At 46.2% G+C, this 16,415-nt stretch overlaps 1 protein-coding gene across 4 annotated transcripts in view; it reads right to left on the reverse strand.

Annotated features, from left to right (window-relative positions):
• Ulk4 (unc-51 like kinase 4) overlaps positions 1-16,415 on the reverse strand; it is a 312,713-nt gene that overhangs the window by 225,590 nt on the left and 70,708 nt on the right. For all 4 annotated transcript variants that reach the window (XM_059268917.1, XM_059268919.1, XM_059268918.1 and 1 more), the window contains exons 20-22: positions 16,129-16,290; positions 15,549-15,731; positions 870-997 (exon numbers count right to left, since the gene is read on the reverse strand). In XM_059268917.1, coding sequence (XP_059124900.1) covers positions 870-997; positions 15,549-15,731; positions 16,129-16,290 — 473 coding nt within the window. The remainder of the gene's footprint in view (positions 1-869; positions 998-15,548; positions 15,732-16,128; positions 16,291-16,415) is intronic.

A 16,415-nucleotide genomic window follows, 5' to 3' on the forward strand; every position in this document is an offset into this window, starting at 1 on the left:
GCTAGAAGCTTAGGCACCACAGCTGAGACTCCAGCCCCAGCGCTGTCCTGGGAGGGTTTACAGAGCAGGATCCTCCACATGAAACTGTCACTACCATCCTGAGGTCACCGCAGCTGCTCTGAGCAGAACAACCTCTCACAGGAGGGTGTGGAGGGCCCCGGCCTAACTGAACAAGCCCCAGGGTTTTGAGGAGGTCTGTAATCCCACCTCTTGGGGAGGTTGACACATGAAGATCACAACTTCAAGGTCAGCCTGGGCTACACAGTGAGCTCCAGGCTCCAAATGAAAAGTTATCAACTAGGTTTTCAGGACTCTGGACCCCAGTGGAGCAGGGCTGAGGAACTGAAGCAATGTTAGTGAGAAGGAGCCAAGCACAAACAGAACTCTGGGGCACCCGGGACAGCTCTTCCTTTGACAGGAAGGGTGAAACAGAGAGAAAGCCAGGGTGGTGGACTGGGGAGGCTAAGGCAGGAGGACCAAGAGCTCATGGCTAGCCTGGGCTACAAAACCATCCCTTTCTAAAAAGAACAAACAAAATAAAAAGTCTCAAAGTGACAGACAGACACTAGCCCAGGACTGCTCTTGAACCACCCCCACACGGGGGCCTTGAGCTTCTCAGCCTAGAGGCTTCCAGGCAAACCACCGTCCCCGGAAGGCACAAAGCCCACCAGATTGAGACCTCACTGCCTTGTGCTCAGGGTCCTCTCTGGGCTTAGAAGCTGAGGATAGCAGAGATAGATTAAACTCTTGGTAAACTTCAGAAAAGGTTTTCAATATCAGATACATAGCGGCCAATAATAAGCAGTCTACAGGACACACACAAACCACTGGTCAACGGGCCCCGACAGACCCTCTGAGAGGCGGTGTACCTGGCTTGGCAGCTCAGCAGCAGCATGTCCCGGTTGTGAATCAGGACGTGAAGCAGCACCAGGAAGGCTTTGGCTCTGATGGCAGCAGATGGACTGTCAAGTAGACGGATGACCGTGGACACAAAGTCCTGGGGAGACACGGTGGAAAGGTCAACCCAACAGCTCATAGAATACGGTGACCCAACAGGAGGAAGGAGAAACCTCGTCAGCTATGTCTGCGTTCTTAGTTTGGTCCAAACCCACATGTACTATTATCTCACTTAACCTGAAATTAGCCAATGTGTGTTCACAAAAGCAGTAGTTCACACAAGGTCTCACGGGTCGGTTGTTGGCCTTAATTCCTGGGCACATGGAATCCTATTTCCTATACCTGTCTTGTAAGGGGTTATGAGAGGGATCAGAGGGAGGGGACATGGGAAGGGCTAGAGGGAGGAGAAGGGAAGAGAAAAGTGATATATATTAATTAAAAATATATTCAGAATTTTAAAGGGTAAATCTTCAAATGATGAATGATTTGCTGAAATTCTGAGCTGAGTTCAAATCCAGCACAGTTGAAAACCAAAGCCCCAAGTACATAACAGGAAGTGTGGCAGAAAGTTGATGGACCAGCTGAAGGCCAGAGGAGCATGCAGATCTGAGTCTGGCAGGGGCACACACGTCCACACAGACACAGTTCCTACCTTGAGCTGACAGAGCTTACTAAATAGAGCATAGGAGTCACACCTGATGACCCACACAATTGGAACACCATCCTAACATTATTTAGAGGCCTCACCACACCGAGCAACAACCAGTGACACACACACACACACACACACACACACACACACACACACACACGCACAATCAAGCTCCTACTAGCTCTCGGCTAGAACAATGGCTGCACAGTACAGGGGCATCAAGAGTGATCCAGAAGTTTGTTTCCCATAGGGAACGTCATGGGGGTGAACAGCAGATCAGAATTCAATCTGAAGAGAAAGTACTGATATTGAATCCATGCATGTGTCTCCTTTCCAAGTTCTTGGTTTATTTTTAAGGGATAATCAGTCAAAGAATTAGAATTAAAGAGGCATACTGCTCACATTTCAGGCAGGTGAGAAAACTTACAGATATGGTTAGGAACAGACCCAGAAGCCAAGTGGTGGTATCCGCCATTACCTCAGGTGCAGGCACAGGCAGCCTTCTACACCAAGCACCAGACACATGCTCACCCTGTTCTGACAATCCTCACCATATTACCCAGACTCACAATTTTCCTGACTTTTCTTCTTCCCTTCCCCCACATACAACTACAGGCTCTGGATCCCTCCTGATCCTGAACTCTCTGGATCACACTTGAGTCCTGTACTCTCTGGATCATACCTGAGTCCTGCACTCTCTAGATCACACCTGAGTGCCTGCACTCTACAGATTCAATGCACTCCCCATTAAAATCCCACCACAATTCTTTACAGACTTTAAAGAACAATACTCAACTTCATATAAAAAAACAAAAAACCCAGGATAGCTAAAACAATCCTGTACAATAGGAGGACTTCCAGAGGTTTCACCATCCCTGATTTCAAGCTCTACTACAGAGCTATAGTAATAAGAAAACACATGGTATTGGCATAAAAACAGACAGGTGGATCAATGGAATCGAATCAAAAACCCAAATGTAAATCCACACACCTATGTTCACCTGATTTTTGACACAGAAGCCAAAATTATACAGTGGGAAAAGGAAAGCATCTTCAACAAATGGTGCTGGCATAACTGGATGTCAGCATGTAGAAGAATGTAACTAGATCTAGATCTATATTGCCTTCCACAAAACTCAAGTCCAAGTGAATCAAAGACCTCTACATAAATCCAGTTACACTGAAGCTGATAGAAGAGAAGATGGGAAGTAGCCTTGAACGCATTGGCACAGGAGACAACTTCCTGAATAGAACACCAATAGCACAGACACTGAGATCGACAATTAATAAATGGGACCTCCTGAAACTGAAAAGCTTCTGTAAGGCAAAGGACACTGTCAACAGGACAAAATGGCAGTCTACAGAATTGGAAAAGATCTTCACCAACCCCACATCTGACAGAGGGCTGGTTTCCAAAATATATAAAGATTTCAAGAAACTAGACATCAAAAAACCAAATAATCCAATTTAAAAATGGGGTACAGATCTAAACAGAGAATTCTCAACAAAGGAATCTCAAATGGCTAAGAAACACTGAAAGAAATGTTAAACATCCTTAGCTATAAGGGAAATGCAAATCAAAATAACTTTGAGATTCCATTTTATACTTGTCTGAATGGCTAAGATCAAAACCACAAGTAACAGCTTATGCTGGAGAGGATGTGGTAAGGGGAACACTCCTCCACTGCTGATGGGAGTGCAAACTTGTACAGCCATCTTGAAAATCAATATAGCGGTTCTCAGAAAACTGGCAATTGATCTACCCCAAGACCCAGCTATACCACTCCTGGGCATATACCCAAAGGATGCTCAATCATACACTTGCTCGACTATATTCATAGCAGCTTGTGGTGATATTTTATTTGTGCTGAAATGTGGTGATATTTTATTTGTACTTTAATAAATAAAGCTTGCCTGGAGATCAGAGGAAATGACAAGCCATTATAAGTAAACAAAGAAGTCAGGCTAAGGTAGCACACGCCTTTAATCCTATCACTTGGCAGGCAGGGATCTGTCTGAATCTCTGTGAGTTCAAGGCCACACTGGGAACAGAGCCAGGCATGATGGCACTTGCCTTAAATTCCAACACTAGTTAACCATGGAGGTCTGGAGGTCTGTACAAACAGACAGGAAGTGACAGAACTGGGCAGGAAGAGGAAGTGATGTAGCTAGACAGAGAGAGCAAATCAGATGACAGAATAGCAAGGCATATAGGTGTGGGTAGACAGGAAGTCGCTTACATTTGGAAGCTGAGGTATCGGTGAGGTGAGGTTAGCTTGTGGCTGTATCTATTCCTCTGATCTCTCCCAGGCTTTAACCTCTATATATGGCTCCATGTTTTTTATTTAATAAGACCATTTAGAAATTCATCTACAGCAGTTGTATTCATAATAGTCAGAAACTGGAAACAACCTAGATGTCCCTCAACCGAAGAACAGATAAAGAAAATGTAGTACATTTACACAATGGAGTATTAGTCAGATGTTAAAAACACTGACATCAGGAAATCTGTGGGAGTCCAAAAGTGACTCAGTTTCCCAGTTTGAATCTGAAGTCTATTCTGAGTCAATAGAGTTCAAGCTTGCTTGCTCCAGGGCTGTGAGAAAGTCCTGATTAGACCATGAACACACTATCTAGCTAAACACAGGCTACTGACGCCAGCTGGATGTACATCAAGATAGAAAATGAAACTGCCTGCTCCTTGACCCAAGGACAGGGTAGACAGTGGTTGAATGCCTGTGCTGTGCATTGCTCTATTCTGTCCTTCAAGACTGTATATAAGCTGGCAGGGAAATAAACTCAGGACTGTCCGGCACTGACTGGCAGACCTCTCGACTCTGTTCTGTCTTCTTCATTGTCTCTATTAGCCGCACACCTCCACCCAGCTACCCAGTAGATTCATCGGCAGGTTCCAACAGAAATGTACAGGCAAAAGGATGGAACTAGAAAAAAATCATCCTGAATGAGGTAACCCAGACCCAGAAAGACAAACTGGTATGTACTCACTCATGAGTGGATATTAGCTGTAAAGTAAAGGATAACCGTGCTACAGTCCACAGACCCAGAGAGACTCGGTATCACAGAGGGCTCAAGGGGCCGGGGAGTGGGGGCACTTGCATCTCCCTGAAAAAGGGAAACAGAAGAGATTTTGTGGGTAGATTGAGGGTAGGTGAGAACATGAGGGATCCCAGGACCCACAGGCTGGGCCCAGAGACCTAGGATAGAATCAAACATTACTGAAGAAAAAAAAAAGTCAATGTAATGATGCCTAACGACACTCTGCTGTACTCATAGATTGGTGCCTAGCCCAGTGGTCATCAGAGAGGCTTCATCCAGCAACTGATGGAAACAGGTGCAGACCCAGAGCCAAACATTGGGCTGAGCTCAGGGAATCTTCCAGAAGAGAGGGAGGAAGTATTGTAGGTATCAGAGAGGTCAAGGACATCACAAGAAAACCCACAGAATCAACTAACCTGGGCTCACAGGGGCTCACAGAGACTGAAATGACAACCAGGAAGCCTGCACTGGACAGACCTAGGCCCTCTGCAGATATGTGACAGTTGTGTAGCTTGGTCCTCTTATAGAACTCCTAACAGTGAGAGTAGGAGCTGTCTCCAACTCTTTTACTGGCTTTTGGACCCTATTCCTCATAAAATAAAATTTAAAAAAAAGTATGAACTCTCAATCTGTATGTTTTTCTATTAATAATATTAGTGGTAAACTTAGTAAACTTTTAGTAAAAATAGGGTATTTTGAATGAGACTCTTTCTCACCCCATACCCCACCAAAACCCATAGAAATGGGTGCCTGTGAGGCGGCCTGTGTCACCTTTATCTCGGGAGGGGAGAACATCACAGCCCCTACCAACGATCTCAGCTGCAGCTGAACACAGATCCAAAACACAAGCCTTGTTGCCTTTTCTACCAGTTAGCCCAGGACTCAGGGCTTATGGGAAGTCTACATCAGTTGATCTTCACCACAGAGTCCTGGGGGACACAGTGAGTGTGGGCCCACTGGGCACCCAAGGCAATAGATGCCACACAGTTATGAAGAGTTTCCAGAAACAAGGGTCTGAACTACACAAGGCTGCGTCTTCCCACATAGATTACTGTTCCTCCAGCCCAGTGGAATTTACCAACTAGGGGACCTTTTCCCTAAGTAGTCCTGCTTGGTGACAGAGGGCAGCTTGGCTCTGCTGGGTGCTTGAATCTATTCCCAGTCAGAAGTGGGGAGAGAAACATTAACATCTTCCTCACACAGATGTAGACGGCAGAGAGAGGAGTGTGGTGACATATTGTGCACCCTAATAAAATTTGCCTAAAGATCAGAGAGACAAAGGAACAAGCCATCTCTCTCTCACCTCACCAATTTCATGAATCCTCTGACTGAAATCCTTGGAGTCCTCACTGGAAAGGCCCCAGCTTGAAAAAGCCTTTAGTTCCTGTCTCCTCACACCTTATATACCTTTCTCCGCCCAGCCATGACTTCTGGGAGTAAAGGCATGTGTGCTTCCCAAGCAAAGACATGAGATCTCAAGTGCTGGGATTAAAGGTGTGTGCCACCACTGCCTGGCTCTGTTTCTCTCCTAGACTGTGTCAATCTCATGTAATCCAGGGTGGCTTTGAGCTCACAGCGATCCAGACGGGATCTCTGCCTCCCAAGTGCTAGGATTAAAGGTGTGTGCCACCACTGCCTGACCTCTATGTCTAATCTAGTGGCTTGTTCTGTTCTCTGATCTTCAGGCAAATTTTATTAGGGTGCACAGTATGTCACCACAAGTAGAGTTAGAGATGGAGGGAGAGGAAGAGAGAAGAAAGCAGTTATATGAATACACAGAGGACAGGGAGGCAGAAAAACAGACAGGTAGGTAGGCACATTTGCTTATATTCTTATTGGAAGATTAAAGCAGGTTATCCAACAGAAAATGTTATGCTTGAGAAAGGAAACAAGTGTCTTAGTTATGGTTTCTATTGCTGTGCTAAAAACCACAACCAAAGCAACTTGGGGAGGAGAGGGTTTATTTCATCTTACAGCCTATAGTCCATCATTAAGGGAAGTCAGGGCAGGAACTCAAGGCTGGAACCTGGAGGCAGGAACTGATGCAGAGGCCATGGAGGAGTGCTGCTTACTGACCTGCTCCCCATTGTTCAATCAGCCCACTTTCTTACAGAACCCAGGACCATCTGCCCAGAGGTGGCATTGCCCACCATGAGCTGGGCCCTCCCACATCAATCATCAATTAAGAAAATATCCCACAGACTTGCCTACAGGCCAATCTGATGGAGGCATTTTCTCAATTAAGATTCCCTCTTCTCAGACATGTCTAGCTGACAAAAACCAAGCAGTGTGTGTGTGTGTGTCTGTGTCTGTGTGTGTCTGTGTGTCTGTGTCTATGTGTGTTGGCACAGCACATGTGTACAAGTCAGAGAATAACTTTCGCAAGCTGGTTCTCTCTTTCCTCTATGTGAATTCTAGAAATCAAACTCAGGTCATCAGGTTTGGCAAAAAGTGTTTTTAACCACTGAGCCATCTTAAAGGCTGCAGGAGGCTCTTTGTTGAACTGACCTATCAATCAAGCTGGGGGAGGTGTGCATGCCCATGCATACACGTGGCAGCTAGAGGAAGATTTCAGATGCTCGGCTTTATCTCTGCCTTTGAGACAGCGTCTCTCAATGGAGCCTGTAGCCACCAAGCCCCTTACAACAATGGAGGAGCCACACCTGGCTTTTTAAGTGAGTGCTGGCAATTGAAACCCAGGTCCTCACAGGTGCATATCAAGTGTTCTTACCTGCTGAGCCATTTCCCCAGCTGCCAGGTTAATATTTTAAATGATTATAAGACAAATTAAGGGCTAGACAATTAGCTCAGTGTTATAGAGTGCTTACCCAGCATGCACTGGGTCAGCCCTAGGTCCCATCCCCACCACCACATAACCTGACTTGATAGTGTACAATTGAAATCCCAGCATTTGGGAGCAGGAGAGTCAGTTCAAGGTCATTTTGAGTTACAGAGGGAGTTCAAGACCAGCCTGGGATACTAGAGACCCTGCCTCAAAAGAAAAATCAAATTAAACTTTTTTTTAATATACTCCAAATTAAAAAAAATCAAGTAAATACCTAAGTACATATGGAATTAGCAGCTTCACAGAGTAGACCATTAGCGAATGTGAAGCATATTGATTAACCTGATTGCACATCACTACGTGAGACTGTCCCAAGCAAAACACACACACACAAAAATAAGAATTATATTTGAAATTATATTGGTGTTACCATCCTGACCAAACATTACAAAACAGTAAAATTATATCATATCACATTAGGAATCAAGATTTTCATCTTAAATTAAAAAAGAAAACGAACAAAAAAACACTAACATAAAAATGTAGTTAGAAATGCCACCACAAGCAGGTGACATATTTTTAAATAGATGTTCACTGGCTTTGTCAATCAAAAAGACTAGAGACAATAGCCAGCCCCAGCCCAAGGAGAGCCCCTGACAGACTCCTCAGAGAGAGAGACTGCTTCAGATCCAGAGACAAGACATCCAAGCCGGAAACTACTGTCATATCACACAGCAAGATGCAGAGACCACAGGAGTCAAGACGAAAAGACCCAGGAGGCAACTCACAGCCTTTAGAAAAGAAGCTGTTCTATAGCACACTGACACAGTCAAATCATAAAATCTGTGTGAGCAAAGAATACTCAAAGAAGCAGCCTTTGGAGACCGCTAAGCAACCAACTCATTATTCTGCAAACCAGTAAACACATGAACAAAGTGTTTACCCTGCCTTTGCTCCAGAAAAAACACACCAGATTGTTCCTCAGACGTCTTTCCCATGGAGGAATCCTAAATGACAAAGATAAATGACAGGGCTCAGATCCAGTAGAGCCCAGCATAGGTAAACATCACTGACGGCTGCTGAAGCTTCCGAGAAACCGGATGCAGATGGTGCAGGAAGTGCCCCATGCCACTCCACACATCAGCAAACAGGCAGGTAAGTGATGGTGTCTCTTCTTCTGGGAGGAATCCACTCCCCTGGTGGAGTTTACCCTCCCTCAGGAATCCAAACTGGGATCTAATCAAACCTGTAAACACAAACCTATAGGCACAACTCTACCAAAGCCACACTTGTAGAAGCAATGAGTTTATTGGAGTTACTTACAGGGTGCCAGTGTCCATCTACTCAGCTGCAGTCTTCCAGACCCTTCTCCTCTATGTTCTGAAGAGCAACATTCTGCCTGGGTGTTAGTGTCAGAGGACAAAGTGGATGTTGCAACCTGTGTGGTTTCTGGGCGAAGCTTCCGACCAGAGCCACAGCTCTTGACATTCTAAAACTAACTTTGTGGCTCACTGAAGTCACAGAGACGGAGAGTTGGAAGAGAAGAACACTGAAACTCACCACGGGACCACTATGTGTCTGGGCTGAGACAGAGAAATAGATTGAAGGGAAGAAAGGGGCTTTGACTATGAACTTTGCACAGCTCTGAGACACCTCTCCCACATGCCACCAGTGGGCCTTTCACTACATTGCAGCTATTTCCAACATAATAAACCACGCCACAAAAAATAGACTACTTAGGAAAAGGGCCTTTTAAAAATGAGAGTAACATGGCAATTTTACTTAAGAGTTTATCATAAGAAAATGATGCGGGAGCTAGGGAGATGGCTCTGTGGGTAAGGCACTTGTTGAGTGAGCATGAAGTTCAGCTCCCCAGAACCCATGCAAAAGCCACACCTGGTAGCCCACACCTAAAAACCCTGGTGCTTACGGTCAGAAAACAGACAGGAGGATTCTGGGAACATGCTGGCCAGTCAGCTGACCAAGCCAAAACTGCAAACACTACGTTCAGTAAGAGACTGCCTCAAAACTTAATAAGGTGGAAAGCAGTACAGGCCATCCTGTCTGTTCACAAACAACTGCTCACCCCAAACAGGGCAGTGAGGACAGATGGAAAATCGTGGAATACTCCTCTGCACTGTGGGAATCACAGTGGCTGGGTTAATAAGGAAGCTGACTGGCCAACAGCTGGACAGGTAGAGGTCAGGCAGGACTGACAGACAAAAAGAAAGCTTGAAGAAGAAGAAAGGAATCTGGGGAGTCATGAGGAGATGGAGGTGAAGCAGGAGATGAACTTGCCATATTGAGAAAAGGTACCAAGCCACGTGGCAGAGCATTTATAATTAATAATAAATCTCTGTGTAGTTATTTGGAGACTGGCTGGTGGACAGAAAAGTCCACCTACAGAGAAGCAATGAGTTTACTGGGGTTCCTTACAGGAGCATGAATGAAGAATTACTCACAGGCAACTGCATCACCAAAAAGCCTACCAAGCCTAGATGTGGACTTAGAAAACCTGTCATCTTTGCATGAGGTGCAGGCTGCTCAACAGACTGGAGGGTCTCCTCTCCTCAGCCATTCTTACTGCTATACAACTTTGGGGATGGAGGAGCCTGGTGAGTCTGGTCAGTTTCAGGGACTTCCTGAGACTTGTGAGTTGTTTAGTTTCTGAATCTTAACCAGCCTGTCTCTAGGATGGAAGCTTCAAATCTCAGGAAACTGCTACAAAATATCTCCACCTGTGCATGCACAAGCGAGCACACCAAACATGATTGTGCATACAATACATGCACACATACACAAGAAAGTAGCCAAGCATGTCCAGACAAAGCCAAAGGAACAAGGGTTATCCTGCAACACAGAAAACTACTAGACATCTGCTACTCTGTTTCAGCCAAATATCATGAAAAACACATCCCCAGTTCCATTAGCAAAGGAACTGTGGGGCCCTAGACCTCATCTGATCATGACAGGGCACCCCAACACTATCCCATGACAAAGCAGTGCCAATGAAGACCTGTGAGAAGCTGGGGCTTTTATCGCAACACTACCATAACCAGGAACCCTTCTCCAGCTGGGTCCCCCCTTCTCCAGCTGGGTCCCCCTTCTCCAGCTAGGTCCCCCCTTCTCCAGCTGGGTCCCCCTTCTCCAGCTAGGTCCCCCCTTCTCCAGCTGGGTCCCCCTTCTCCAGCTAGATCCCCCCTCTCCAGCTAGGTCCCCCTCTCCAACTGGGTCCCCCCTTCTCCAACTAGGTCCCCCCTCTCCAGCTGGGTCCCCCCTTCTCCAGCTGGGTCCCCCCTTCTCCAGCTGGGTCCCCCTTCTCCAACCTTGCTGTCAGAACACACTAGATGGGGATCTGCAGCGTGCTCACATGCAGCAGTAGCACCTTCCTCCCTTTCCCTGTGGCTGTTACCAAGAGAGGCAGAGTAGGAAGCCCACATCTGCATCCCCTTCCATCAGTAATAAAGTCCCATTCCCAGACACCAGCATTTGTGCAGGCCTTCTCCAGGAACCAGTTCCCTACCAACCAGAGAGGTGCCCATCATAGAAGACAAAGTGAAAAGCCAGAACCCCCTTGGCCAGTGCCGTAAGGGGTTCGCTTGTCCCCCAAATCAGGTATCAATGAACTCAACAGGGAACCTAAATGGCTGCCCAACCCAGCAGTAAGGAGACAACACCTCCTTCCCCCATGCCAATGTGGTGTCAGATACCCTACAAAAGTAGGAATTTAACTGCAATCAGAGTCTTACGACATGCCACCCAAGATGCTGTCTACATATTGGGTTTCAATGTTCAAGATAAAAGCACCCTGCTGTAAGCCAGCAACAACGTGGGTAAGTGTGACTCCACCCAGCTGTGCACTTAGGGATGCCTTTCTGCTCTGATGAGACACTTCTTGCAAAATGCCAATACTGGTCCCATGAGATGGCTCAGTGGGTAAGCACTTGCCAGGGAACTCAAGACCTGCAGTTCAGTCACTAGAACCTGCATGAAGGAAAGGACCAGATCCACACAGCTGCCTCTGACCTCCACACACACACACACACACACACACACACACACACACACACACATGCTGTGGGATGTTCTGTATGGCAAATGTGTTGCTAATTAGTCAATAAATAAAACACTGATTGGCCATTGGCTAGGCAGGAAGTGTAGGCGGGACAAGGAGGAGAATAAAGCTGGGAAGTGGAAGGCTGAGTCAGAGAGACACTGCCAGCCACCACGATGAGAAACAGCATGTGAAGATGCCGGTAAGCCACGAGCCATGTGGCAAGGTATAGATTAATGGAAATGGATTAATTTAAGCTATAAGAACAGTTAGCAAGAAGCCTGCCACGGCCATACAGTTTGAAAGCAATATAAGTCTCTGTGTGTGTTTACTTGGTCGGGTCTGAGAGGCTGTGGGACTGGCAGGTGAGAGAGATTTGTCCTGACTGTGGGCCAGGCAGGAAAACTCAAGCTACAAATGGCGCCCAACGTGGGGCAAGAGTTTCCACCTAAAAACTGAGAAAAAAGATTCTAAAACGGAGCTAAAAACAGTTCCTAATTGTCTCTCTCAAATGAGCGGCAGCTGCTGGTTTGAGCTACTGGTGGGTTCCTAGCATGCGTGCTCGACCTGCCTATGGCGGGAATGAGGCCTTTGCAAGTGGCACTTTGAGCTGCTTGGTGGATTTAGCCTTTGCTGGTGCAGAGCAAAAGGGGAGGTTTCTGGGCTACACGCTGCTTGGCTAAAAGCATAGACCCACGATAGCTCCCAGAGCTGGTGGTAAACATAGCCATATTGGGAAGCTGAGGTGGGCAGACCCAGCAGCCACAGCTGCTGCAGTTGAAAGCAATAGATTCACAATAAGACAGATTCAGATGTAATAGTTCACAATGTGTGTGAAATATACGTAGGCTTGAAAAAGACAAAAAAGGTGATATATACAGTTATAGAAAAAAATACATAGTTTTAAAAAATAAAGTCTTTAAAGAGACAGTAAAATTAATATAAACAATAAGCCAATAAACAATGAATATTACACAGAGAATCTGGATTGTGTTGTCTTTCTGATTTTTAACTGCAGAAAAACAATTGATTGTAAAAGCTGTTGAGTTATGCCAAAATGTATATTTTAAAGATACCTTGACTTCAAAATTTGAATGTAAGGATATGTTACTTTGGAAAAGAGACTCTGCTTGTGTTCCCACAGAAAGCCAAAGGCTATGGATTTGTTCAAGATTAAGATACATCAGGTTTGACCAGCCAAGACCCCCTGAAAGGTCTCTGATGACACCATGGCCCAGATGATCCAACATCCAGAATGGTTTGAAGGCATCTGGCTCAGACGATACAGCCTCATGGAGTATTCCATAATTCTAAAATTTTCTTTGTTTCCCCATAAGATACAGCGCCCCCCTCCAGCAGGAAGTAGTAAGAGAAGCTACATCCAAATTCCTAAATTATATGTAATTTTACTTTGTTAAGGTTAAAACCTTCCTTTTTGAAAAAAAATAAAAATAAAAAAAGGGAAGTGCTGTGGGGTGTTCTGTATGGCAAATGTGTTGCTAATTAGTCAATAAATAAAACACTGATTGGCCATTGGCTAGGCAGGAAGTGTAGGTGGGACAAGGAGGAGAATAAAGCTGGGAAGTGGAAGGCTGAGTCAGAGAGACACTGCCAGCCGCCACCATGACAAACAGCATGTGAAGACGCCGGTAAGCCACGAGCCATGTGGCAAGGTATAGATTAATGGAAATGGATTAATTTAAGCTATAAGAACAGTTAGCAAGAAGCCTGCCACGGCCATACAGTATGAAAGCAATATAAGTCTCTGTGTTTACTTGGTTGGGTCTGAGAGGCTGTGGGACTGGCAGGTGAGAGAGATTTGTCCTGACTGTGAGCCAGGCAGGAAAACTCAAGCTACACACACACATACACCCCATGGCATACGTGCACACGTGATCACATACACACAGTAATAAAGTTTAAAGAAAAGAAAGATGGGCCCTGCCTTATCCACATTACTTTGAACTCATCTGGTCTCAAGCCAGGCAGAGTATGACCTGGTTCATACTAGGGTGGGAGAAAGGGCCAATACAAATTAAAAGTGAACAATCCCCCTTCTATTATCCATTCATTCATTTCTTTACGAGACATGGAAACATAGCTACATGGCATGAAACAATTAATGTATCTCATTTTCCTGACTTCGTAAAATATTACATAATCGTGTACTGAAAGTTTAAAAATAATTTTGTTAAAACTCTCAGCCTCTCTGATTACAACTTACAAAATGAAGTTACCCAAGGGTGACTATTTCTATGCAGTGACCGTAGCATTTAATAACTTGGAAAACTGAAGAGCAAATCTAGACACACAGACTGCTGAACAACACTTGCTTGCTGTGGGGCCCACAGAGGTTTCCTAGTGAGACCCCACTCAGGGTCAGAGAATCTGAGCTCGCTTTACCCAGCAGGAATCATAAGGAGATGATTTGGTCACGGGCATGCTTACCATGTGTTTGGAAGGGTCTGCATTTGGCTGTACGGTGTGCTTTGATCTTGCAGCGGGAAGATCTTTTGCCTCTCCCCTTGACATGTTATAAAAAGCCCTTTTCAATAAAGGAGGAGGCTGGTGGGTATTGACCCAGGCCCTCCTGAAGCTATCCTGTATCTGTCTTTCTTCTCGTCTCCATCTTTCTTTCTGATATTTCCTCATTCCTGTCTCCTCTACCTAAGAACCCTTTAAAAGGTGGGAGCTGGACTCCCGCACACAGCCATCTGAGTGACATCAAACTGCCATGAAGGTGAAGTGTATGTTGCTCTGTATTTAGACTTTCACACTTCAAGCTGTTGGTGCCACCCTGACAGCCTGGAATTGCCTGGGAGGACCCGCCCACTGTGGGTGGAGCCGACCCCTGGCCTGGATCCTGGTCTGTACAGATAGATAGAGGAAGAAGCTGAGCAGCCTACAGTCACAGCTCTCTGCTTCCTGGCTGTGGATGGCATGAGCAGCGGCTTCGAGCCCCCGCAACCTTGACTTTCCCACCATGCTGTCCCGCACCCTTGACTGTGAGCTAAAATCAACCCTTGTCCTTGAGTGTGTTTGTCAGAGTATTCTATCACAGCAACAGAAACTAAGGTACCATGCACACACACATGGTGTTAATGTAACAAAATCTAACTTTAAATATAAAAAATACAACAGCTAGCATTTACTACAGTGGGACCATGGCCAACAGTGGGTTTCAAGTCCATGATCCTCCATGGAGATTCACAAAACTCTGATTTGAGAGTGGGGGTGTTGCTCAGTGGCAAAAGGCATGCCTAATATGTAAGAGCACCTGGTTCCATCCCCAGCACAGAGTGAGTGAATGAATGGGTGAGTGAATGAATGAATGAATGAATGAGTGAGTGAATGGATGGATAGATGACTCCGATTTTAATGTGTGCTTCCCCATGCCTGGCCCAGGTGTGTTGAACACTACATGGAGCATCTTTTTAAAAACTTGGGAAACACTAAACAACCAAGAACATGTCAGGCCTTGACTCACTGCCTCAGAAACTTGTGTACAAACATGGTCTTCTTTAACTGTTGGACCTCGTGCACACAGTCGCAGGCTTCTGAAAACAGGTGCAATCACTCAGAAGACACAGCATTCACCTATGGGCTCTGAGGCGGCAGCAGGGCAGCAGGGCTAAGGGTCTGCATTCCCAACGTAAGGCAGTCACAGAGGTGACAGTAGCCCACATCACTTCAGCTGGCTGAGACACTTGGAGAAAGACTGGAACAGAGACCCAGTCACAGCCACTGTGCACACAGGGAACCAGTAAAGTCAAGACTCAAAGGTGACACAGGTTGGTCAGAGGAAACGGGGACAGCGAGACCCTCCCCCTGAAGGAGGACAAGACATGAGGGAAAGAGCTGGCTGAAAGACACCGCGTGAGGATGGCAGCATGAGGAAGCCTCGTGAGCGCTGCTACTTCTCACTGAAACAAGGCGGAAGAAGCCACCAAAAGCATCTGCTTGCATCTTGACCGAATGTTCTGTGGTACATGCAGGGGTCTGGCAAAGGTCAAAGGCCTCCGACAGGGATGACACTTCATGTCGAATGCACCACTGTAGGGGGAAGACTGATTTTTCCAGCAAAGTTGAGTGCAGAGTCAGACCTTTTCTTGGATCAGCCGCTGGAGATGAATCCCACAGGACAGCATGGCCGTGAACAGGGTCAGCATGTACTGCTGCACTTTGCAGATGGCAGAGGCCAGGGAGCTAATGACAGCATTGAGGCCCACCTTCTCGATGACGTTCTGGAAGGCCGCAGGAGACTGGCGTGTGATTCTGCACAGGGCCTGAGGAACAGTAGCATAGATCCGTCAGACTCTGCAGGTACTGGGCACCCCACCCTACAGACACCACACACCCCTGCTCAACAGAGAGAGAACAAACCACGCTGCTTTGTCACTCATTTTAGAGCCATAAAGTCAGACACGTGAGTGCACAGGACTGGGACCCACTGGCTGTCAAGGACTTCCATGCTCAGCTCCAGATAATTTTAACCAGTAATGAATGTTACATCCCACGAAGTCCCAAACCCTTCCAGGCCCATTTTTAGAATTCTGCTTTAGTATACCTGTTGAGCTATTCCTCAACATTTCTACCTTTTCCAGTACATTCACCTCATTCAGGCACATTTCTTCAAACATGGCGCTGCATCCCTGGGAACATCCTCAGAGGTGCTTCACCTACCGATATTGCGGTTATCCTCAGGGAGTCCATGGTGGAGTGTCTGAACAGGTGCCACAGGACAGGCCCGACTTCCCCGGTGATGAAGCCCTGCGCCTGGGCAGAAAGTGTTGTGCAAACATTCTCAATGATCTTCGCAGCCATGTGATTGACAACACGTTCTTCCTGGGGAATGAACAAAGAGCAGGAAGATTCAAAAAGCGCCGCTTCCCCCAGCAAAGGGTCTTCTTCAGTGTGAGAAATGCATGCTTGTAGTTTCCTCGGAACCACTGGAGATAATGTTCTCACTG

This window comes from Peromyscus eremicus, chromosome 7 (assembly GCF_949786415.1).
Source record: "Peromyscus eremicus chromosome 7, PerEre_H2_v1, whole genome shotgun sequence".
NCBI lineage: Eukaryota > Metazoa > Chordata > Mammalia > Rodentia > Cricetidae > Peromyscus > Peromyscus eremicus.